At 55.6% G+C, this 24,700-nt stretch overlaps 1 protein-coding gene across 3 annotated transcripts; it reads left to right on the forward strand.

Annotated features, from left to right (window-relative positions):
• The first annotated feature begins 7,974 nt into the window (after nucleotides 1-7,974).
• Nucleotides 7,975-23,230, forward strand: Ceacam20 (CEA cell adhesion molecule 20). Of its 3 annotated transcripts, XM_071604210.1 has the most exons (12): nucleotides 7,975-8,341; nucleotides 10,572-10,649; nucleotides 11,165-11,443; nucleotides 11,868-12,149; nucleotides 13,571-13,849; nucleotides 17,446-17,721; nucleotides 19,374-19,488; nucleotides 19,691-19,776; nucleotides 20,384-20,445; nucleotides 21,017-21,052; nucleotides 21,457-21,579; nucleotides 22,693-23,230. In XM_071604210.1, exons 1-12 carry the CDS (start codon nucleotides 8,290-8,292, stop codon nucleotides 22,744-22,746), a joined length of 1,722 nt encoding a protein of 573 aa, XP_071460311.1. In that variant the 5' UTR covers nucleotides 7,975-8,289; the 3' UTR covers nucleotides 22,747-23,230. The 3 variants fall into 3 exon arrangements, with proteins under 3 accessions (XP_071460311.1, XP_071460312.1, XP_071460313.1); XM_071604211.1 differs by lacking the exon at nucleotides 21,017-21,052; XM_071604212.1 differs by lacking the exons at nucleotides 20,384-20,445; nucleotides 21,017-21,052.
• The last annotated feature ends 1,470 nt before the right edge of the window (nucleotides 23,231-24,700 follow it).

Consider the following 24,700-nt stretch of genomic DNA (forward strand, 5'->3'; position numbering starts at 1 on the left):
ACACTCCTTTTGCGGTTTTCAGGCTTATAAGGAGTGCCCTTACAATTGTTCAGGGCTGATCAGGGGAACAGCTTTATGTTCTGGTCACCCGCCACCGGCGTGCTTCAATAAAGGCTTGATTCGATTAAGCGTGAGTGGTCCGGAAGTCAGTTTATGAAACCCCGGGACGAAGCTTTAACTATAACAAAACCACCCACATCACCATGGTTTAATCTGCTGGTGTGTGCAGTTCAGAGAGTTTTCAGCCAAAGATAAGCCTTGAGGAAGGAACAGGGGATAGATCATGAAGGGTCATGTGCATAAATCTATTTTGCATATTGCAGATTATTTTTTAGGCTGCATTCCATACAGTGAAATAGCTCATATTTTAATTTTAGATACTTGGCATAAAATTGCCCTTCAAAATAACTGTGTCAATGTAGCCTGTCACGAAATGTTGATGAGACCCCATTTCTGAATATTCCTGCACACATGATGTAGTACTATTTTAAGAGGTTATGGTTTTATATCAGTGACTAAAATTTTCCAAAAGGGAGGATGGAAAACTAAAGTCCTGAGGATAGTGGTGCTTGAGAAAGAGGGGCCTAGAAGGATGTGCAGGTCTGATTACATAGTCAGCAGAGGACATGTATCAGGTAGCTATTGCTGCATAACAAAAGTCACAAGGATCTCAGGGGTGTACAACCCAATGGATGGTATTCTGTTAATGCAGCCAAAATGGACTAAAGGTGGTCAACTAAAAGACAGAAACATCTGAGCAAAGACTTGAATGAGAGAAGGAGGTTATAGAACATCATCTAGAGAACAGCAATCCTGAGGCGAGATCATGTCAGGTGTGTTCAAAATCTTAAATAAAGTGCTACTATGGACTGGATGCTTGTGCCTATCCCCACACCCAGATCATCTGTTGAAATCCTAGCCTCCATTGTGGTGGCATTAGAAGGTGGGGTCCTTTGAGGTGACTAGGTCAGGGAGCAGAGTCCATTTGAATGAAATGAATGTGCTTATAAAAGAAGGCCTAGGAGCTGGGCGTGGTGGTGCACACCTGTAATCCCAGTGGCTTGTGAGGCTGAGGCAGGAGGATCACAAATTCAAGGCCAGCCTCAGCAGCTTAGCAAGACCCTGTATCAAAATAAAATAAAATAAAAAAAAAAAGAGAAAGGGCTGGGGATGTGGTTCAGTGCCTGGGCACCCTGGGTCAATCCCCAGTGCTAATAACTAACTAAATAAAAGAGGGCCTGCAGAGCTCTCATGGACCGGGAGGCTAAGAAGTGACAGAAATGAACTTTCCGTGCGGAAATGTGTTTCTGGAGCCCAGAAAGTTCAAGGCCGAGGCACGAACAGATTGGTGTCTGCTGAGGGCCCGTTCCTGGTTCCCAATGGCTGTCTTCTCATTCACCTTCACAAGCTGAAGGTCAGGCTCTCACACTGTGAGTTCTGGGGGGACCCAGGTCTTCAGCCTTCAGTGCCCCTCTGTTTAGATCCTGAACTGTCACGCGGCCCGCTCCTCCTCATCTCTCTTGTGGTCTGCGGTTCCTTTTGCCCTCGCTGTTCTTATCTCCTAACACGAGGGGTGACCTACCTGATCATGGCGCTGATTGCTTACTGTCAGGGTCCCCGTGAATGGCCAGGTCCACCAGGGCGGAGACCTTGTCTGTCTCCCTGTGGGCTGTATCACGCCTGCCTGCCCCCGTTTGCTGATGAATGAGTGGGTGAGTGGGTGGGTGGGTGAGTGAAGGAAGGTCGCTCTGCCCAGGACACTCACCCCGCCACCAGCCGATCCCCACCTCCTCCTGCGGATGCAGCCCAAGTGCTGGGCCACCTTCCCTGATTACCTCGGCCAGGTCGGGTCCCCTTATGGGACTGTCGCGAGCACCCTGCTCTGCTCCTTTGAGAGACTCGTCACGTCTGCTATGACATATTTGCTCCGTGGCATGTTTATGTCCCTCCTGACGGGGCGGCTCTAGGACAGCAGAGATTTCTGTTGTTCTGTTTCCTGCTCTGAACTCTCCAGCATCTAAAGAAGTCCTCGGCACACAGCAGGTGCTACATAAATGTCTGTTGAATGAAGAACAGGTAAGTAGGGTCCCCCAGAGCCTGGCTAGCTCGGGGGGGGGGGGGGGGGGGGCTCGGCGGGGGGCGGGGGGCTCTGACCTTCACATGTTAAAGACTCTAGCTCTAGGGGCTGGGCTGGGGCTGAGGTAGAGCGTCCGCCCAGCCTGTGTGAGGCACTGGGTTCGATCCCAGCACCGCATAAAAAATTAATTAAACAAAATAAAGGTATTGTGTCTACAACTAAAAAAGAAATTCTTTTAAAAAAAGTCTAGCTCTATCCTGTGATCGGGGTGGGTGTTCGAAACTCTCTGAGCCTCAGAGTTTTCCACTCTGAGTAACAAGGATATCAGCAAAGCCTACCTGAGTAAGAGGGACAGAGGGAGGGACGCTGGCCAGGACCACAGCCCTCTGCCCTTCTCTCCCTGGGAGATGGTGAAGGTCCTGTTTGGGAGGCACTGTCCAAGGTCCTTGCTGCCTGATAGGACTTGGTTTGTTTGTTTGTTGTTGTTTTGTTTTGGTGCTGGGAATCGAACCAAGGTTGCTCTACCACTGAGCTGCAGCCCCAGCCCTTTTTATTTTGTATTTTGAGACAGACTCTCACTATGTTGTTTAGGGGCTTCCCTAGGTTGCTGAGGCTGGCCTTGAACTTGGGAATCCTCCTGCCTCAGCCTCCTGGGTTGCTGGGATTACAGGCATGCGCCTCTGTGCCTGGCCTTTCTTCCTCTTAAAATGAAGATTCCTGGGTCACCAACTGTCACCATCTATCCTTGCTGGTGACCTAATGCTGGGTTCACAGATCTGACTATTTCAGTAACTCAAGAAAATGAGAAAGAAAGCACGCGACCACACAGAATTACCTTTTTAATAGTCCGGAGACAGCGCTGCGACCTTAAGGGTCCTTGGAAAGAGAGAGAGAGCCACCGGGCTTCTTTATTCTTATATAGGGGACACACAAGGGGAGGTTCCATGGAACATTCTATCCCCAAAAGGGCAAAGGGGTAGGATTCCAAAGGGACAGGTGAGTGGAGCTCAACCCCATGGGGACGCCTACACCTGGAGCCACGCCTTGTGGTCCTGACCTGGCCCTATCATGGTCAGAGCCCCGGGGCATCAGGATGTGAAGGCGTCTGCATCCAGGGCAGCTCCTGACAACCTACACCCAGTCAATCGAGGTTCCCGAGGAGCCTGATTTTAAACCAGTTCCAGGTGATTCTTAAGCTGAACACAGCTGCTTCCTAGAGGGGGAAAGAGCTCTGCAGCATTAAAGGACCATGAGTCCCAGTGGCTCGGGAGGCTGAGGCAGGAGGATCGTGAGTTGAAAGCCAGCCTCAGCCACTTAGCGAGGCCCTAAGCAGCTCAGTGAGACCCTGTCTCTAAATAAAATACAAAATAGGGCTGGGGATGGGGCTTGGTGGTTGAGTGCCCCTGAGTTCAATCCCGATACCACCCCCTAAAAAAGGACCACGGGGATCGTGTTTCCTGTGGCCACTGTAACACATTTCCGCGTGTTGGGTGGCTTTAAGCAACCTTTATTCCCTCACAGTTCTGGAGGTCAGAAGCTCCGCTGGGCTGAAATCAAGGTGTCTGCCGGTGCTGCCTCCTCCAGAAGCTTCAAGGGAGAATTTGCTCTCGTCTCTTCCAGGCTCCGGAGGTGGCTGTGTTGTGTGGCTGTGGCCCCATCTCTTTCTGCCCTCTCCACGCTGCTGTCTTCTCTCCACTTGTGCAATCTCCCTCTGCTCTTTTGGAGGAAGGACCCTTGTGACTATATTTAGGAGCCACCTGCATAATCCAAGATTATCTCCTTCCCTCAAGATCCCTAACTTAATCCACCTGCAAACACCCTTTTCTTCCTTATGTGATGACACTTACAGGTTCCAGGCCTTAGGACCTGGTAGCTTTGCCTGGCCACTATTTCGTGGGAGCATGAAAAATGGCTACAGCCTCATTTCCCAGGCACCTGCCCTGTTTCCCCCTCTGCAGAGACATCACATTCAAAAGCTCGTCATCTCAGGTCATGCAGCGGGGAAGGGCTATGGCCATACCCATTACCCAGAAGAAGAAATTGAGGCTTGAAAAGGCTCAGTGTCTTGCTCAGGGTCACACAGCTAGCAAGCCTGGGGAGCTCGGCTTTGAACCCATTCCTATCTACCCCACATCTGGACCCTGCACGGCTGTGCTGTGGGGCTCCTTCTAATACACAGAGGCTGGCACAGAACAATGGGGACTGGAACCAAGGTGCCACACGGCTGCCTCATTCCTGCACACATCTGGGCAGAGATCAGATAAGCTGACATGCTGGGATGGACCCCAGCGCCAGTCACCATTGCAACAGAAGCTTTGTTCTACTTTGTGGTTCTCTGGGACCCCAGGCTCATCCTCGGAGCAGAGACCTTATCTGTTTGTCTCTTTTTCCGCCTTTTGAAGGTGGGGTGGGAGACGGTCTGGTTTTTGCTTAGCTGCAGAGGAAAGTCCTTTTCCCACCCTGCTCCTGGGATTCGATTCTTCTCTCCTTTCTGACTCAGAAATCCTATGGAGTTAAGCTCAGCAAGGTACGGATGAAGCAATCTTCAGAGGAAAATAAGTTTCCTGAATGCACCTAGGAAAATTATTCTGAGTCTGTGTGTGTGTGTGTATGTGTGTGTGTGTGTGTGTGCACTAGGAGCCAGCATCTCTGGGCCAACTCAGAGTTGCTGAGGATAAAGTCTTGAGGGGGTAGCTCCAGAGGCCAGAGCTAGGAGTTCTGTGTTCACCACGTGGAGACCGGGGGATTGTGGCCCGGGATACACCTGGAAAGAACTGAGGCAGCCCATGCTTCTTGGGGTCAGTAGGGCTCTTGCAACCTCTCTGACTCCAGTTCAGAGCTGGGATTTGGGAAGGTGGTCAGCAGCACGGCGGGCAGATCGAAGGGGGTGAGTCCAGGGACTGGGGCCGGGGAAGAGGCCGGGGCAGGGGTGAGAGGAGAGGGGTGGGGGAGAAGGAGGAGATGAGAGTCAGTTAATGGGTGGGACCCCAGGACGGGGTGGCTGACAGGAGGTTGGGGGTGAGTTGGGGAGGGGCATGGAGTGAGATGCGGGGCTGCTTCTAGGTTAGCGAGTGAGGGCAGTGACTCGGGGTTGAGAGCCAGCTGTCCCCCCCACAGCTGGGGTGCCTGTGGCCTTCCTGGGCCGTCATGGCCAGAACAGAAAGTCCCCTTCTTGGATAGGGCTGGCCGGGGACTCCTGGCCTTCAGCCGGGGCAGTCAGCTGCCCTAGGAGCAGCCGTGGACAGACACCCTGTCCAGAGGCGCCCTCTCCTCGCCCAACCAAAAACAGGAGCGTTCTTGGCCCAGGCTGCCTGTGTTGACCAACTTGAGGTTACTGTGGAGTAAGGATTGGAATCACCCCCAGTCTCTTTCCTTAAAAAGAAAAAAAAAATAATTGTTAACCCTTTCAGCTTGGCAGGCCCCTTCCACACCACCCGCCACCCACCAGCCGCCACCCGCCAGCCGCCACCCGCTACCCGCCAGCCGGCCCAGCACGTTAGGATGCGGGCTCACCTCTCCACGCCTGTCCCTTCCCTTTTCTTTCTCTTCCTTTCCTCCTCCTTCCGTCCTTCCTCCTGGGGATGGAACCCACGAGGGCTCTACCACTGAGCTACACCCCAGTCCTTCCAGTTGTCTCGCCCAGTCACGGAGGCTGGCCTCAACCTTGCCCTCCTCCTGCCTCAGCCACCTGAGTTGCTGGGATGACAGCTGTGCACCTGGGCCTGGCCCACGTCTCACTATTCCTTCACCCTCCATGTGGGACCCACCTGAAGCTGTGGCCCACGTGACCCCAGGTTGAAGTGACATTCAGAAATTCACCATTCAAATAGGAATTCTGACCTTCACTCGCATTTCTCAGAGGACCTGCCAGAGTCCCTGCACGGTCCTGGCTGCGTGGGGGGGTCGTCCTCATGTAACTGATTTTTCTCTCTCACGTCCTGATTCCTGGGGGCCTCTCACTTCCTACACGAAACTGTCCCTGTCCTTACCTGTGGCAAATGTGCTGGTGTGTCTCAGGCACCTAAAACGGCACCCAGCACACAGTAGGGCCACACACATCTCTGCTGAGCTGATTGGGTTGGGAAGGCAGCCCCAGGCGGGGAAGGGGTGTTGGGAGGCCACTTGGGTCCCCCGAGGGAAGACACGATTTGGAGCCAGGCCGTGTGGCTGGGACTTGGCAGGTGACGGGGGAGGTGGGAAGGACCGAGGTTATTCATTTTTACCTGTTGAAAATAAAGCAGCAGCTGTCCTGCAGGGAGGTCCCCAAAGTCCCTCCTATACACTTCTTTGGGACAGGAAAAGATGGAATCTGCCCTGGGGGTTGGGTGGGTGGGCATGTAGGGAGGAAAAAACCCTGGTCCTGCATGAAAGGGTCACTTTGGGAGGTCCATTCCAGCGGCCACTCTGTCCTCTGGGTGGGGAGGAGGGTCAGAGGAGGTGGGACCCCAGCCCAGGGGGACCGTGCGGAGGGGAAGGCGGCAGCCAGGAGGTAGACGGGGTGGGGACCCTTGGATGCTGGGCGAGGGGTGAGGCCAGAGAAATTTTAGAGGTGTTCTCAGCACAGGGGGCACTGAGCTGGGGGCATGTCGGGTGACATGGCCCCAGGATTCACTGACCCAGGTGTGCAGAGAAGGTGGGGCTGGAGGGAGCCCGGGGCACCTGGGGAATTCGGTACCACCACGATTGGGCCTTCGACAGTGCCACATGGGCCGAGAGCCGGGGGGCCAGAACCCTTTGTCCTAGAGACTTGGTGACTTCTCAAGTCACCTTGCCTCCGTGAGCCTCAGTACACTAACTCAACTTAAACCCCGAGATGGATGGTGACATCGCTCACCCTGTTCCACTTCTCAGTTTTCCACCGCGTGTGTGGAAACCAGAGCTTCTCCGTGTTGACTGGGGGTGGGGTCTGCAGAGCCCCGGGTCCCTACAGCGGGGAAGCCTGCTGTCGCGCAAGGGGCTGATCAAGGCGGCGGTGCCTGCTGGGGCCAGCTGAGGGCCGTGGCTTGGAGCCTGGTTCTTCTCCACCGTCGAGTGGCGGGTGCAGCTCTTGATGGCAGGCCTGGCCCTCGGGCCTGCCCACCAGAACTCCCACGGGGCCAGAGGGGCTCCACATGGGGTGCCCCTGGGGTGCCCATAGGGTGCTGTCTTTCTGTGGTCCAGCCCGTCAGAGCCACTGCTGCAGCGCCCGGGGACGAGGGCCAGCCTCAGCATCTTCTCCACATCCCATACCATGTCCTCCTGGTCCCCCTGGCTCAGGTTGGTTGCCGGCTGACTCTGTCCCTGCAGGGCTGGGTCCTGCCTGGCTGTTCCGGGACAGGCTCACCAGGCGCTGCTGCCCGGGCAGCCTGGGGGACAGCGCTGCAGACACTGCTCTTGGCCTGGGGGCTGGGGGCCCGGAGCAGGGCTGGCCCAGGATTCTGGCGACAGCCTTCATCGGGGTTGCGGACCCCCCTCTTCCCGTTATACCCCCATCAGAGAAGGAGAGTCTGTTGGCAAGGTCACTCCTCTCAGTGGGAGGGACTCAACTGCCTCCCAAGGGCCCGCTCCTCCTGCCTCGGCCCCGAAGGCTGGGATTCCAACATCTGAACCTGGCGGACACACAGACACTGTAGCTCAGTTGTAGAGCATTCCCAGGTTTAATACCCTGTTCAGCAAAATAAATAAATAAAAAAGAAAGAAAAAAGTGACTCTCCTGTACCAAACCTTCAGATGTTCTCCAGGTCCTCGCGGAAGCCCTCCCCGGGGCTTTCCCAGCCCTGGCCAGTTGCTTCCTGTCTGAGTTGAGAGCCGTGGGTACGAGCAGGACCTATGTCACACGCACAGTCTCAGCTCATCTGATCTTTACAGGCTGCTCCCTGTGAGCCTGGCATCCAGCCCAGCTGAGCCCTGAGTGCCTGGCCATGATTGTTTTTATTGTTGTTGGCCGTCGTGATCTCAGTTCCTGGTCCTGGGGATCCTGGAATCCTGCTTGCGTGCTGGGGACAGAAGGAAAGTGAGCCCTGGGGTGTGGGAGGGCAGAGGTGAGGCCAAAGTTCCCTCCCCGCCCCCACCCATCTGCCCGGGAGCCACTGTCAGCGCAGTTCTGGGGAGTTTGCCACAGAGCAGGAGGGACGGGAGGGCAGCTGGTGGGCTGCGGCTGGAGTGACCAGCTGTCTGTGGAAGGAGCCAAGGAGACAGAGGGCCTGGCACCCTGGAGCCAGGGCCGGGGACCCATGGGGCCTGCTGACTCCCGGAGCCACCCGTGGAGGGGAATCCTGCTCTCAGGTGAGCCCTGCGTCCCCAGGTGGGGTGGTGGGTGAGGGGCTCCGCGCGTCTGTCTGCCAGGTGTGTGTGTGTGTGTGTGTGTGCGTGTACGTGTGTGTGCGTGTGCGTGTGTGTGTGCGTGTGCGTGTGTGTGTGTGGGTGTGTGTGTGTGTGTGCGTGTGTGTGTGCATGTGCATGTGTGTGCGTGTGCGTGTGTGTGTGCGTGCATGTGCAGAAAGAGAGACAGAGGCAGAGAAAGGCCCGAGGTATGTAGTGGGAGCGGGAGAGACTGGACAGGGAGAGCCACAGAAGCAGAGAGGGACAGAGAAAAAGGGAAAATCAAGTAGAAAGTGAACCAGAGGCAAGGCCAGGGAGAGCTGGGCAGAGAGGGGCAGCCAGAGCAGAGACAGCAGGAAGACAGGGGGCGGGGAGGGGGTACAGAGGGAGGAGGGAGACAGACAGAGAGACCCACAGAAAGCCCTGGAGCACAGACAGGCGGACAGAGTGAGGGGCCCATCCCAGGCTTCAGGACACGGCCCAGGTGCGAAATTCATGCCGAAAGAACATCTGAGATGAGGGAGAAACGAGACTCTCTGGACAGGAAAAGCATTTTGGAGGTGAAGAACTGATTTTGCAGTGGGTCATGGGAAGAGCCGGGACGTTGCCCACCTTGCTGTGTGACTCTGAGGCCAGCTCCTCCCTCTCTGGGCTGGAGGCTTGCTGGCCGACTGGAAGCCCGCGGGGACTTGGGGTCCTGGGGAAGCTGAGAGCGAGCAGCAGGGCCTATGAGTTTCTCTCAAGGCTCGCCTCCTCCTGATGGGGCGGAAGTCAGGACTGTTGGAGACGGAAACAGGAGGGGAGGCCAGGGGAGCGCGTTCCCCAGAGGGAGGCTCCCATCTCAGGCAGGTCTGAGGACGAGGGCCACCGTAGATGTTCTCACGTCTTTTCGTTTGTCCTTGTGACTGTCACGTGAGATGGGAACGATCGGTACCCTCATTTTACAAAAGGAGAAACCGAGACTCAGAGAACATCACTTGTCCAGAAAGATGACAAAGCTGTGATTGAAACCCAGACAGTTTCATTGAGCCAGGGACCTTAACCTCCAATGGCATCAGAGGCAGAAAAAGGCCAGCTCCATCACTACTACCATCGAAAGAAACCGAGGCCGGGGCGCAGTGGCACAGCCTGTAATCCCAGCAGATTGGGAGGCTGAGGCAGGAGGATCTCGGGTTCAAAGCCAGCCTCTGCAACTTAGGGAGGTCCTAAGGAGCTTAGTGAGACCCTGTCTCTAAATAAAAAATAAAAAGGGCTGGGGATGTGGCTCGGGATTTGAGCACCCCAGATTCAATCTCTGGTACCTAAATAAAGAAAGATAGAAAGAAAGATAGAAATAAACTGAGGCTCACAGAGAGCAAGCCCTTGCCCACATCCGTCGAGCCGGTAAGCACCAGAGGCCATATTTGATGCCAGCCGTCCTGGGAGCCCACGCCCGACATCACCAGATGCTGGGAAAAGGGGCAGTGCTCAAGCCAAACTGGGGTCTTTTGAGGGTGGCGAGGGGCTTGGGGACAGCCCCTGTTCACTGGGCTGTGGAGAGGGACGGGGTGTCACACAAGCGCAGCCTGCCACGCCCCAGCCCCCGGCCAGCCTCCATGACTCTGTGCAGATGGGCCACATGCAGAACTGGGAACAACTGCGACCTTGTTCCTTGTCCCTCCCCATCCCCTAGAAGATGGGGAGTGTCCTGGGGGCGCGTCCGAGGAGGTGGCGAAGGTGAATCCCTCCCACTGGAGGTGAGAGTGGAAATTCTCGATCAGGGGCTGCCCTCTGTCCCTAACCTGGGTTCACAGACTAGGGTGTCTTCAGGGCGTGGCAGGCCAGGCTCAAGGTCAGCTTCTGCCACTTACTCTCACGGTCTTAGCCAGAGACATCCCTTCTCTGAGCACCTGCTTTCCTCTCTGTGGAATGGGGAGGACCCCCGTGCACCTCCAGGGAGTAAGGGCAGTGGAAGGGAACACAGTGACCGTGGGGGAGCCCCGGGACAGCTTGCCGAGATTTATTACCCCCCACCCCTCACCCGGGAGGCAGATGATATTTTGCCCATTTTACGGTGGAGGAAATGGAGATTCTGAGAAGAGACAAGCGTGTCCCCAGTTACAGCCCCAGGAAGTGGTGGGCAGGACAAGCTTCTTGGGATGGAACGCCGAATCTGTGACCTCGGCCTCCCTCAATGCCTCCTCTTCCCCTCCAGCCTCACTTCTGACAGCGTGGAGTCCTCCCGCGGCAGCCCAGCTCACCCCCAGTGCCATCCTGCCTGACACCACCTCAAGTGAGCAGGGTGTTGTTCTGTGTTTGGGACCCCACTGGCCACCCCAGGCCCATGGCAGATTCAGAGGTGTGGGCAGAGAACAAGGCTGTCCTCCTGATCTCGGCCTCCACAGAGATCAACCGTCTGGGTTCCGCACCCAAAGTCCCAATCGGATGAGTGTGAGGGGCCCAGGTAGCTGTGTTGGGGACAGGAGCAACGGGGTGGACTGTGGCCATTACGGCTGCAGGAGAGGAGTGTTGGCTGAGAGGGGCTAGGGGGCCCTCAGTGGTGTTGGGACGAGCTTGCTTGTCTTTGCAGCTGATATTGACGGATCCCCTCTCACGTCCTAGATGCTCTGCTTTATTTGCACAATGTCTGAGAGGGGATATAGATCCCGTACCTAGAACCCGGAGAGCCCAGCTCCGTGTGTCTCCTGGCCGTCCTGATCCATCCCTGGATCCCTCTCTGGCTACCCCTCGTTCTCCCCCGTCTGAGTCTCCGCCTCCACCTCCGTCTCTTGCTTGCTTCCTCTGCAGAATCCCCGGACAAGCCCACCATCTCAGTCACTCAGAGCACAGCCACAGAGTACAAGGACAGGGTGACTTTCTACTGTGACACCACGGAACTCCACGTCACCATCCGCTGGGTCTTCCAGAATCAGTCCCTGGTGTTGAACGAGCGCATGCAGCTGTCCGCGGATGGCAAGACGATCACCATCCTCACGGTCCAGCGGGAAGACTCTGGGACTTACCAGTGTGAAGCCTGGGATGCCCTTGAGTTCCAGAGCAGCGATGCCATCTTCCTGGAGGTCAACTGTGAGTCTCCTTCTGTCCCCCATCCCCAGTCCCTTGTCGACACTCAGTTCCTGGGTGCCTCATCCAATCTCACAACCCTAAATCCCAACCAAATGCAGAACTGTCTGTCTTTGAACTTGAACTTGGAACGGTTTGACATCTCTGCTCAGAGGCTACTGGAAACTCCAACGAAATGGCCCTAAACTTGAGCTCCCAAACCTCACGGTCTTGCCTGGGTCGGGCGTGGCAGGGAGCCTCAGCTGGCCCGAGCTGGGCCTTCCAGTCCTGCTTCACCCGGGGACGGAGCTGACGTTAACCCGGAGCCCACACCTCCTTTGCCCATGAGCGGGAGGAGGGAACGGGGTCTTTACGGATCCCGAGTCCCCCTGCAAGAGAGCTGTGGCCGACGCCGTTGTAACGGCTGTCATTGTTCTTGTCCTCCCAGATGGTCCCGACCTTATCGAAATCAAGTTGGATTCAGGTATTCCCAGCGGGGAGGCGGTCGAGGTTCTAGAAGGCTCCACCGTGAACTTCCAGGCGGAAGCGCAGTCCCACCCAGACCCTACCTATTCCTGGATTTTCCCCAACAATTCCACCCTGTCTTCCACCACGGGGACACTGACCATCGACGCCGTGTCCAGGGAGCACGAGGGCATGTTCAGGTGCTTGGTGTACAACAGTGCCACCCTCCTGACCCGCCTGGGTGCTCTTCGAGTCCACGTCCTCGGTGAGTCCCCTTCCCTGGTCCCCCTCTTTGTTCTTCTCAGAATCAGAGGCCCTCCACGTCAGAGGCCACCGGGAGGTCTCATCTGGGGCCCTTGGCCACTCTGTGTGAGAGAGATGCTTGGCTGGGTCTCAGGTGGCCCAGAAAACGTGCCGTGTCCTAGAGAAAGAGTCAGTGATCGCAGTGAGGTCCTCAGGGGGGCTGAGAAAACAGTTAACACCGAGCCCCACCAATACCCCAGAGTTGGAGGGGGACCCGAGAGCAGGCACGTCCCACTTGTCTGGTGGCTGAGTCGCACTCCCACCTCAGGGAAGGACCCGGACCCTGGCTGGGCACGTCCCCCAGGAGACCCTGTTGGCTCTCCATGGCTGTCCACGGCTGGATTCTGTGGAAGAGGGGTTGATTGTCAATGTGTAACACTAACACAACATTCCCTACACACACAGCCCCCCAATAACCACGTGTGCATGCACACTTACCGATACGACACACACCACAGACACACAACTCATATACAACACATGAAACAATGCTGTAGGCACACAGAACGCACACAACACGCACATGTAGAGCATGCACAAGATATGCGTGTGCAACACACTCGATACTCTGCATTACATAACCAAGACACGCAACACTCACACACTGCACACAGACCCACAACCCTCCATACACTCGCACATATTCACAATACTTTAACAACACACAAGACATACAAATTTCATGTACGTGTATACAACGAGCAATACCACGAACACACAACACACTCTCCCGTGAAACGTGAACACACATAACACACAACACACTCAGGATCCACCCAACGTTGCAGACACTTAAGATACATAACGCAGAAAACGTACTGCGTACTGCACCAAATATACACACAGGCCATTCACACCCAGCAAAGCATAAACACAGAATGTACAACACACACCCATAACACAAACGATACCGCAGACACAGCACCCACGATTGCACGCAGAACATATGCACATGTGTAACACAGGCTCACACACGAGGTGTCCTTCCATCCCACCCACACACCTCACTCACAACACACACAACACACACAGCAGGCACAAAACACACATTCACAGACACACAAACGTGCACCACACACAATATTTATATGACACACTTGACCACAGGAGACATTCACGTGCCACATGTACCACACAGTTTGATCCAGAACACACGCACACACACACTACCCACAACACGCACACACACACATACACGCACACATGCACCCACAAGCACACACACACTACCCACAACACGCACACACACACACATACACACACAAGCACACACACACTACCCACAACACGCACATACACACACCCCGGGGATCCCCTGTGGGCCCCGTGTGCGGGGGCGGGGAAGCTTCCTTGAATCTGACCCGTGTCTCCGCGTGTTTCCAGAAAACCTGACCAAGCCTCAGGTGGAGGCCCCGAGCCTGGACCTCGTGGAGACCGTCGGCCCAGTGAACCTGACCTGCCAGACCGCCCATCAGAGGGTGGCGGTCCAGTGGTTCGTGAGTGATCAGCCCCTCCTGCCCAGCGAGCACCTGGCCCTGTCAGATGACAACATGACCCTGGTCATCCACAGCCCCCGGCGGGACGACACGGGGCCCTACGCATGTGAGATCTGGCACTGGGGCAGCCGGGCTCGCAGTGACCCCCTCACGCTGACCATCAACTGTGAGTGGCCCGGGGTGGTGACCGCGTCCCCTCCCTCCAGGTTCTTGTTTCCGCTCACTCACCACGTGCTCCATGCCAGCCGTGAGCCTGGGCGGGGACAAGACAGCCTGCCTGTCCTGGGGGACTTTATGTCTCAGGCAGTGGCTGAGGGACAAGAACCTCAGGGGCAGGGACGGCCCGTGAGGGGGACCGTGCTTGGTGTGTTGGAGGAACTGCAGGAGGCAGGGGAGTGATCGAGGGGGGAGGGGAGGAGGTGGCCAGTGACGGGGTGAGGGCCAGGTGGCGCGGTGACCGGGTGAGGACCAGGAGGTGCTGGCCCCATGGGCCATAGCGGGAGCCCCAGGAGCTCTGAGCAGAGGAAGCGTCGCGGGAGAGCAGGGCGCTGACCCTCCAGAGCTCGGCTCTTGTGCTGCGAAGAGGAAGGTGGAGGGTCAGACCCAAGTCACCAAGAGCCCTTGGCTAGGGGTGAAGGGAGGAGAAAACAAAGCCCACGGAAAGGGGCGCTTCAGCCCAAGCACTGCAAGGAAGGGTGGGGCCGTCTCCAGGCAGAGGACGGCGGAGGGGACAGTGCTATCCCCAACTTCGTCACTGTGTATGTTAACTTGAAAACTGGGGTGGCCCGTCAGCAACCCTCACCAATCGGGTGTTCACCTCCCCCGTCACGGTGGGTGGGGAGCTTCTGACCTGTGTTGGTCTTCTCTGGAACTGTCACCGTGGCCATCCTACCTGGGGGGCTTCATCTACCCGTCAATTCCATGTAATGGGGGTACTGGGGTCAGTAGCTGGTCAGAAGTTAGTGGCCCGAGCTACTAAAGGAATCTTTGTCCCCCGACAAATGGAGACCCCTTGAGCCATGGCCCCTGGCCTCAAGTCCACATCCGGGGGCCCTGTCCGAGGCAGTCCCACGAATCCTTTTCTCTTGACGCATTTCCGATTAGCTCCTTTTGCTTCTCTTTCTTTTCTACAAATTAACTACCACTTTGCTTTCCTGTTTACTCTGGAGGGAGTGTAAAGACCCTCGAGTGATTCAAAGAGCCGGTGACCTGGCCTGCATCTCACGGCTCATTGCTCGCTGCTACAACCCAAGGACAGGACCAGACAGGTGTTGACAGGGACCCGCTGGCCCGTTTGCGACAAGGCAGGGGCAGAAGCAGGAGAGATGGAGGTTCCCGACAGGGGCTTTGTGTTTCCGTCCTTGGCAGAGCAGCCCTGGGGTGGGGTTCAGTGGGAGGCACAGGCCGGGGTGTTATTGGGGAAAATGTTCCTGGCAGGGGCCATGGAGGCCGGGAAGCCATCGGATTGAGAGGCCAGCGGAGGGGGGAGGGAGGGAGGGTGGGATGGCAGCGCTGACGGCAGCAGAGGCTGGGGGTCACCCCTCAGGTCCCCCAGGAAGGGGTGCCTCCCCCGCGCCCCGAGATGCTGGCAGGTGCAGCTCCTGGCAGGATGAGGGTGGATGTCAGCCTGCAGCTGCGCCCTGGGTCCGTCACACTGTTCCCACTGGAGGTCTTCCAGGTGCCTTATGGTGGCCACAGTCGTCCAGTGAGGGGAGACGGGGCTGGGACAGAGCCACCACCGCTGTGGGGTAACAAGAAGCCGTCAGTGGATTCAGGGCAGGGAACTCACAGGTCTGCTGCTGGGAGATGAGACGTGGCACGGAAGGGAAGCGTCCCCAGCGGCTCCAGGGCTGGGGATGTGGCGCAGGGTCGAGCCCTGGCCTGGCCCACACAGACGGGGGTCTATGGCGGGCAGGCGGGCAGGAAGGCGAGCGGCCTCCAGGCCTGTTTGTTTAAGCTACCTAAGGATGGAGAAGCCAAGAACTGGTATGGAAATATTGGGGAGAAGAGGTTTCAGCAGGGAGACAAAGTTGGGGTCCACTTTTTCTATTTTTTTGGTACGAGGATTGAACCCAGAGGCGCTCAACCCCTGAGCCACATCCACAGCCCCCTTTTATATTTTATTTAGAGACAGGGTCTCGTTTAGTGCCTTGCTAAGTTGCTGAGGCTGACTTTGAACTTGCCTCCGTCTCCTGAGCCGCTGGGATCGTAGGCGTGCGCCGCTGTGTGCCTGGCTTTGGGGTTCACTTTTCCACCTGTTGAGCAGCAGGGGTTAAGAACATGTCTTCTCTGTTGCTCCTTCTCCATTCGTTCCTACTTTAATCGTGAAGCAAAAATATTTATTTTGTGTCCTCTGGGCCAGGCAACAGGGCGGGCAGTCAGTCATCACGATTCCCAGTGTCACGGCCTCCCGGGGATGGGAGGTGGGTAAAGCAGGCAAACGAAATACCGAACAATCAATGCTGCTATGTGGGGAAAGAGGGGGGGTTTGGGAGCCCAAAGGAAGCCCCAGACGAGGGATGTGGGAAGGCCATTGTGAGAGCTGAGGTCCCCCGTGCAACTGGAGGATGAGCAGGGGTCAGCAACGCAGCGAGACAGGCCTGGTGGCGTCTCTGGTAGGATCTTGCTCCGGGATGACAGCAGGAAATGTGGAAAGGTGGGTGACGGGGTTGGAGAGGTCTAGGAGGGTCATTCACGTTATGAATGACCTCATCAGCCCTGGACTTTGTCCCAAGGACACTGTGGGGGGGGTCATGGAAGGTTCTGAGCCGAGAAGCCATGGCATCAAGTTTGTGCCCAGGAAGACCCCTCTGGGGGCTGGGTGGAGGTGGAGCCTGGGATGCAGAGTCCAGGAGGGGCTGGGCACAGCGAGGGAAGCAGGTCGGGTCCTGGGGTTCAGATGGGGAGGAAAGAACAGATTCAAAGGATGCTGGGGAGGAGCATGGGCAGGGCTTTCTTCTCCTAGAATATCCCAACAAGACACCGTGCACACGTCTTTCCAGAAGACGGGAAATGCATTCTTTCATGAATTTGAGCAAGGCTTGGCTTCCAGACTCCTTTAGTTGGGATGGAAATCCAACTGCGACTTCATGTACATAGGAGAGCTCGGAGCCAGCGGTTCCCCGCTGGAGTGGTGAAGAAAATTTGCCACATATTTATGTCATTGGGAATCCACAGTATTGGTGCTTGGGGGCTGCGTGCCCAGAGAGCAGAGGCTCTCTGAAGCCTGGTGCCTTGTGAGGTTCCTTGGAGAGAATTCTCCTGTGTAATGGCAATTTCCATCCCATGGTGGGGACCAGTATCTGCTTGTCACACAGCTCAGGACAAAGGGGGAGCATTTCCCTCCTCTTCCACTAAGATTCCGTTCTTTCTTTCTTCCCCCCACTTTTTTTTTTTTTGGTGGTACTAGGGATTGCACACAGGGACGCTCTAACACTGAACTACACCCTGGCTCTTTATTTTATTTTTATTTCGAGACAGGGTCTTGTTAAGTTGTTGAGGCTGGCCTCAAACTCATGATCCTCCAGCCCCAGCCTCCCTAGCTGCTGGGATTACAGATGAACCCCTATCTCCATGTGCCTCCTCCCTACAGTTGATTCTTTTCAACTTAGACAGCCGCTGTCTCCGCTGTCTCCGGGCTGCAGACTGGAATTCCCTCAGTTCCAGCTGAGCAGGGGCTGGGGCGGGGGAAGCACCATTTACAATGTGGAAGAGGGAAGGGGAGAATGGGGTCATTTGGCAGACGTGTGGCTTTGCCTGCAGATGGCCCTGACGGAGTGGAAATCACCAGCGGGTCTCCGCCTGCTGTGGTGGGCACCGTCCAAGGGAAGCTCAACTCCAGCCTGACCCTGCAGTGCCGGGCCGCGTCCCAGCCAGAGGCGGAATACCGCTGGGTCCTGGAACACCACTCAGGGGTGTACACAGGGGAGCAGCTAGTCATCGGGGCTCTGACCCGGGAGCACGAGGGCATCTGCAGCTGCACAGCCTCGAACTCTCTGACCGGCCTGGCCCGCTCTGCCTCTGTGCTGATCCAAGTAGGTGAGTCTCTCCGGTGCGTCTTTCCTTGGGATCCGGGTGGCCTCTGCCTTGCTGGCTCCAGCCACCTACCCTGTGACAGCGAATGTACTGCAAGTTCCCGGCCGGTCGGGAGCTTTGAATCCCAAACCCTCTGTTTCTTGCTGTGTGCCCTGGTCAACTCTGCAGCCTGCTCTGAGCCTCAGTTTTCTTACCTGCAAGTGGGTTTGTGACACCCACCTATCAGAGGTATTTAGAAAGACAACGCATCAGGAGATAGCCCGTGGGAGAGGTAGAGGGATGGTGGAGAGGATCAGGAATCACGTTAATAACAACTGGACTTGTCAAGAACTGTCTTGAGGTCTTGAGAAGGCAGCATAGTGTTGCTAGCTACTGAGATTCACGTCCTGGCTCCAGTACTTACTAGCTGTGTGATCTTGGGCAACTTACTTAACATCTCTGGGTCTCTGATTTATTATCGGTAAAACAAACAATAATTGGACCTATTTCTTAGGGTTGTTGAAGATTAATTAATATTTATAAAGTCCTTATGTTTGTACTTGATATGTTGTTTTTGTTAAACAAATAAAATTATTCTCTATTGAGCCTGTGCTACATGCCTGAACCAAACCTTTCCATATACAGTATCAAAAAATACTTGTTAGGTGCTCTCTGCCAGCCAGTATGAGGCCAGCCTGTTAGCACCTCCATTGTTCAAAGGGACAGACTTAGAGACTCAACCCTGTTGCTGGTGTTTGATTTTTACTTTTTGTACCAGAGATTGAACCCAAGGCCCTTAACCACTGAGCCACATCCCCAGCCCCCAGCCCCCAATTTTTTGTATTTTATTTAGAGATGGGGTCGGGCTGAGTTGCTCAGGGTCTTGCTAAGTTGCTGAGGCTGGCTTTGAATTCTCGATCCTCCTGCCTCAACCTCCCAAGCCGCTGGAATGAAGGCATGAGCCACTGCGGCTTGTGGCTGGGGTTTGAAACCAGACTGGCCGCCTCACAGCGGTGTTCTTTGGTTGCCCACTAAGCTGAGGACCCCATGCAGCTCCCAAATGACCTCCTTTAATCTCCAGTGCAACCCTTTGGTCCTGTGAGTGGACAACAGGCTCAGAAGAGGACCAGGGAGTTAGAGGTTTGATTGACACTCATGGGAAAGTTCCAGATTTTGAGAGAGAGAGCTCATAGAAAGGCTCATGGTGCTTAGTGCTGCTAGATAGCAACGTCTTTCATTGTTGTCATCATTTTTTCATCGGGCACCTCTGATGTGTCAGGCAGTGGATGGTGCTTCTGTGCACCATCCATTTCATCCCCTCAAAAAATATGTGCAAAAATGTGTAGGGTCAGCAATTGACATCCTTGTTTCACATAAAGAAATGGAGACTCAGAATAAAGCTCCGAACCCCCAAGGCATCTCAGGAAGACCCCTTCAGAGCAGAGCCCCTTCCTCATGCCCCTCACCCTCGGCCCTCCCAATCCTGGTGGCTGCATTTGGGCCTAGCTGAGATTTGGACTCAGGTCACTTGACTCCAGAAACAGTGCAGCTGCCCCCTCGTGACTGAAAAGCAAGTATTTGTCAAACGTCGGTGAAGATGAAGCCGCAAGCTTAGGGCTGGGGCTGGGGATGGGGCGAGGGTGTGTCAAGCCTGGGTTTTGGTTTTCTCTCCCTAGATCCGGAGTCCTCCCTGTCGGCAGGGGCCATCGCTGGCATTGTTATTGGGATCCTGGTTGCCATTGCTCTGGTCATAGGCCTGGGCTATTTCTTCTACAGCAGAAAAGCCAGATGGTAAGACTGGGAAGGGGACGGGGCGTGGCCCGCAGGGCCACCTGGTGGGAGGTTTGCGGACCACGGTGCTGAGCCGCGTGCGCGGCCCCTGGGGACTTTAGAGCCCGGGTCGTCGTCTGAGAATGGACGTGGGATATGGATGGAGCTCGTGGAGAGGAGCAAGAGCCAGCGGTGCGGGATGACAAGGGATCTGGCGTTTCAGGTCCTCAAAGGGATCAGCGGATGGCCCCAGCCCCGAGGCCACACCACCCACCTCCGCGCGGGAGCAGGCGACACGGCCCAGTTTCGGTAAGTGACGTCGTGGCCCATGCGTGGGGGCGGGGAAGAGCAGGAGCCGCGAGCTCTGGCCTCTCGTCCCCGCTCTGCCACCGAGGGACTGGGCACAGGCAAGTCCTGACCTCCCCGAGCCTCAGTGTCCCCAGCACTCGCAGGGCGACACCCAGCCCTTTCTCCTTCCTGGGTCTCAGGGAATCTGGTTCATTGCTGTCAAAGCCGGAGCCAGGCGAGCTCCGTGCTCCCTGCTGATCCCAAATCCAGGCTCACGCTCCGCCTGGACCCCGAGCCTCGAGTGCCCTCTGCTGGCGACACCTTTGCCCTCTGTGGATCTGGGTTTCTGGAAAGATGTGCCAGGCCCCCTAGAGATTGCCGGGTCCAGCTCCACTGATAGAGAGGACACCTGGGACAAGCAGAGACCAGGGCGGGGACTTAAGATTTCTGTCCCCACGGTGTCATGGAGCAGCCTTGTGTGACCCAGAACTTGGTTTCCAGGACGTTCCCTGGTCAAGCTCCCCAGAGATGTAAGGGGGAGAACTGAGGAGGTGGGTCCTGGACAGACAGCCCCTTCCTGTCCAGCTCTTCTAACTCCAGGTCTGGGCTGGGATTTTACTTCCTCTAGACAAACCAAGGCCTGTGTATGACAATATACCCGAGCCCCAGGGACAGATCGGAGCCAAAAAGGTGGGTGTGCTCCAAAGGGACCTCAATGACCCTCTGACTTTCCATCCCTTCCCAGACCAGCAGGGCGGTCGCAATTCTCTGAGGGCGGGGGGCTGGTGTGATCTCTGGCGGACCCCCAGGGCCAGCTTGGGTCTCTGCATCTCCTCCTCTGCCTTCTCCGAGGCTCTCAAGACCTTCTCTGCCTGTTCATCTCTTCTTCTTGTCTTCTTGCTCTTTAATATGACAGTGCCCAGACTTGGTCCCTCTGGGAATCAGAAGGGACATAACTACCTCCCCCTCCCCCTTTCCTATCCTAGGGATTGAACTCAGGGGTGTCTGCCACTGAACCACCTCCCCAGCCCTTTTTATATTTTATTTTGAATCAAGGTCTTGCTAAGACTGGCCTCTTGCTGAGGCTGCCCTTGAACTTGAGATCCTCCTGCCTCAGCCTCCCAAGAGGCTGGGATTACAGGCCTGTGCCACCTCAAAGGAATTTAACTACCTTTGAGGCCAAATCTATTTCTGAGAATTTCCGGGTGTGGCCCCCATCCCAAGCCCTGTGATCTCTCCTTACTACTTTATTTTCCCCTAGAAGGTGCCATCAGGTCTCCCAGAGCAGTCCTATGAGGTATGTGGGCCCAGGAAAGACATCTGAGAATTTTCTGTGTGTCAGGCCTGAGAAGCCGTCTTCTCTGAACCATCTGTGGTCCATTGCAGGGTCATGGATGGGGAGAAACGAGCCCTGGTCTCACAGGGAGCTGGGTCAGACTGGCCCCTCTTGGTTCCTTCTACCTCCAGGGCTTGGGATGGGTTGCCGTGGGGGGGGGGGTGCTGGATTCTACATGCTGGGGCTGGAAGTGGGAGAAAGGACAGAGTCTGGGCCAGCAGAGGCCTGGTCCTAACCCTTCTTCCTCCTCTGACTCTCTGTGAGAAGCTGGGTGGACCCCGTCCTCTCTCTGGGTCTCTGAGGAGCGTAGTTGGTATCTTCCAGGAAAACGACGTCTGCTGATAGATTTCTCTGCTCACTTGCAGAAGGAGCCACCTTCAGCAACCCCCAGGGACCAGTCTCCCAGCCCCAGGAAGCCACCACCCAAACTTCCGATGCACGCATTGGTCCCTCCCCTACCAAGCGAAGACACAGACGACAGCTATGAGGTATCTGGTGCCCCTCTTCAGACACGTGGAGAGTGGTCACCCTCCGCGTCCTTCCCCTACTGAAGGGTCTGACGGGGTGAACAGATTCCCCTCTGAAAAGCCTTTCACTCCCGTCCACCGGTTCCCATCGTCCGTTTCTGATTGATCCCATCCATCCCTTTTCAGCGTGGCCCGTGTACTCCATCGGGGCTTCCACAGAACTCCTTTTCACTCGTCCATTTCCTTTCTATCCATTTAACTTTCCCCCGTGTCCCTCCGTACCCCCACCCCTTACCCCCATTCCACTTAGTGTTACTCCAGTCCACTGGACCCTGCTCCTTCTCTCCTGTCCTTCTCCACGTCTTGGATTCCATCCCACTCCTCTGCGTCCCCTCCACCCTTTCCTATTTCATTCCTTTCCGTTCAGTCCACTCCTTTCTGTGACACTGAAGGTGCTGGCCAAGGCTCAGGTCTCATCTGGGGCTCGACTGGGGGACGGTCTGCGTCCCAGCTCACGTGGCTACTGGTAGCCTCAGTTCCTTGCAGGCGGTCCGAACAAGGGCCGCAGTTTCTTACTGACTGTTGGCTAGAGACCACCCTCAATCTTTTGCCACATGTCATTTTCCATAGGGAGCTCACGACTTTGCATCTGGCTTTTTCAAAGCCAAGATGGAAGATGTGATCTTATGTCAAGGATCACATGGGCTGGGCTAAGCTGTGGCTCAGTGGTAGAGCACTGGCCTAGCAAGAGCGAGGCCCTGGGTTCGATCCTCAGCACCACATTATATATATATGGAATCACATGGCAAAATCATCACATCCTGTCACCTTTGCCATACTGTATTGCTTAGTAGCGGGTCACAGGTGCTGCCCTGGAGGGGAGGAATTCACAGCGGCACAGATGTCAAGAGGTCGGCATTATGGGGTCGACTTAGAATGTGTCTGCCACAGTGGGGAAGAGTGTGGGCCGTTCCAGAAACACAGAGGTAACAGGGTGACTGTAGTGAGAAGAGACCTTTGGAGTTTCCAAGGATGGGAGAGGAGCGTCCAGGCTGCTTGGGCCCCAGACCACAGCCAACTAGGCCAGAAATTCACAGCAGGCAAGGGGACCTCACTGTTCTCTCTGTTTAACAGACACTTGTGAATCCGGAGCCCGACATTTACTGCCGAATCAACCCGTCGGTCTAACGGAAGCAGACCTCTTTTCTTCAGAAGTCCTGGAGAAACCACCCTCACTCATGCCTTCAGTGACCTCAGGGACACCTTGTTCCAACATCGAGCCCAGCCATCCCCGTCGCCTCTGCAGACCTTGCAATGTTCTACTCCAGTGTGTGGGTCGGGCCTCAGAACCTGGCCCTCACCAAATCTCAGGCTTTGGACTCATGTTTTCCTAAAAGCCTCAGGGACAGGGGAAGGTGACGGCCCTGGAACTGGAAGTGGAGGGCCGGGCTCGAGGCTCAGCAGCTGCGGGTACCACGGTTGGCTCTTGAGGCTGAGCCAACGCTGTTGGTGAACCCAGCAGCGGGGGAGCAGCATGAGCCCACGGCAGCCAGGGATGTGAGGGGACATCTGCAAGGGCTGGACAGGCGGTGGCCTTTCGAATCATTATAGAGGATCAGGACAAGGAGCTCCTAGGAAATGACGGGAAGAAAACGTGGAATGAAACAAGGGATTGAGGCTCCTGGGGGAGGGGGAGGGGAGGCAGGAGATTCTGAGATTTCTTAGGGGTGCAGGGACGGAGAGGGTGAGGGGGAGACGAGTGAGGAGGGGAGGAGAATTCTGAACTTTGTTGCCAGAGCAACTGCGTGACGGGCAGGTCACTGGGGAGGGTCAATGTGGGACAGGGAGGGAAGAGAAAGCTTGGATCAGCTAAATTGAGAATCAGGGAATCAGGTAGGCGATGGTTCCTGAAAGTCTGGGGCCATCAGGGCTGGAGACACACATCGAGAGTTGTCAGTAGGATTTAAACTTACGGGGTCCCTAAAAACACCTAAAGGGATTCAGAGGACCCAGTTCTTATGCCCCTGGTTGCAGCTTTTACAGAAAAAGGATAGAGAGAGAAACCAGCAAAGGGGAAAGGCACAGAGGACCCCGTGCACAGATTTCCAAGTGTTTGTGGTCACTGGAGTCACGTGGGAATCCCCAGCAAGATGTGTGACAACATGTGGTAAGCGTTGGCCACCAGGGAGGCTCACCCAAACCTGGGCCAAGTCCCATCAGCACCTGTGCCTGGGTGACTGGCCATCACAGCCTTCGCATGCAGTCCCTTGACAGACCTGCAGGGCGGAGCTCCAGGGCTCAGCAGGCAAGACACCCTGACCACGTAGAACCCGGCAGGGCCAGTGCTCAGGAGCCGGCCACAGGCTGATGGTGAACACGGCCTTCCTTGGGAATGCACAGGCCTGGTACATTACGCCAGAGAGACGGGAGGAAGACAAGAGGATCCGCTGGCGGCTGAGTCGAGGTCCATTCAAGGCTGTAGGAGAGATCAGCTAAAGGACTGGGGAGGAAGAAAACCAAGAATGTGAAGTCTTGGAAATTAAGAAGGCGTTCCCTGAGTGGGTTTAATCTTTGGAGCTGTAAGACTATAATAATAATATTAATTCAGATTAAAAACCTCATTATTAGATGTGATTCGGAACATCAGTGTCAAGATCTTAATTTTTTATTTAGGTACTAGGAATTGAACCCAGGGGTGCTCTACTATTGAACTACATCCTGACCCTTTTTTTTTTTTTTTTAAAAGACATTTATTTTTTAGTTGTAGTTGGACACAATACCTTTATCTTATTTATTTATTTTATGTGGTGCTGAGGATCGAACCCAGGGCCTCACACATGCTAGATGAGCGCTGTGCCACTGAGCCACAATCCCAGCTCTCCCTGACCCTTTAAAAATTTTTGAGACAGAGTCTTGCTAAATTGTGTAGGCTGAGCTGGGCACAGTGGCACATGCCTGTAATCCCAGTGACTCGGGAGGCGGAGGCAGGAGGATCAAGAGTTCAAAGCTAGCCTCAGCAAAAGCAAGGTACTGAGCAACTCAGTGAAACTCTGTGTCTAAATAAAATACAAAATTGGGCTGAGGATGTGGCTCAGTGGTTGAGTGCCCCTGAGGTCAATCCCCAGTAACCTTCCTCGCCTGA

The sequence above is a fragment of the Marmota flaviventris genome, chromosome 18 (assembly GCF_047511675.1).
Source record: "Marmota flaviventris isolate mMarFla1 chromosome 18, mMarFla1.hap1, whole genome shotgun sequence".
NCBI lineage: Eukaryota > Metazoa > Chordata > Mammalia > Rodentia > Sciuridae > Marmota > Marmota flaviventris.

Excerpts from the sequence above, each read along its gene's own strand:
- Ceacam20 (XM_071604210.1), top strand. The coding sequence starts at position 8,290 with ATGGGGCCTGCTGACTCCCGGAGCCACCCGTGGAGGGGAATCCTGCTC. Across the intron at positions 11,444-11,867 it reads CATCTTCCTGGAGGTCAACT|ATGGTCCCGACCTTATCGAA; the intron begins GTGAGTCTCCTT and ends TTGTCCTCCCAG. Across the intron at positions 21,053-21,456 it reads TCCCAGAGCAGTCCTATGAG|AAGGAGCCACCTTCAGCAAC; the intron begins GTATGTGGGCCC and ends GCTCACTTGCAG.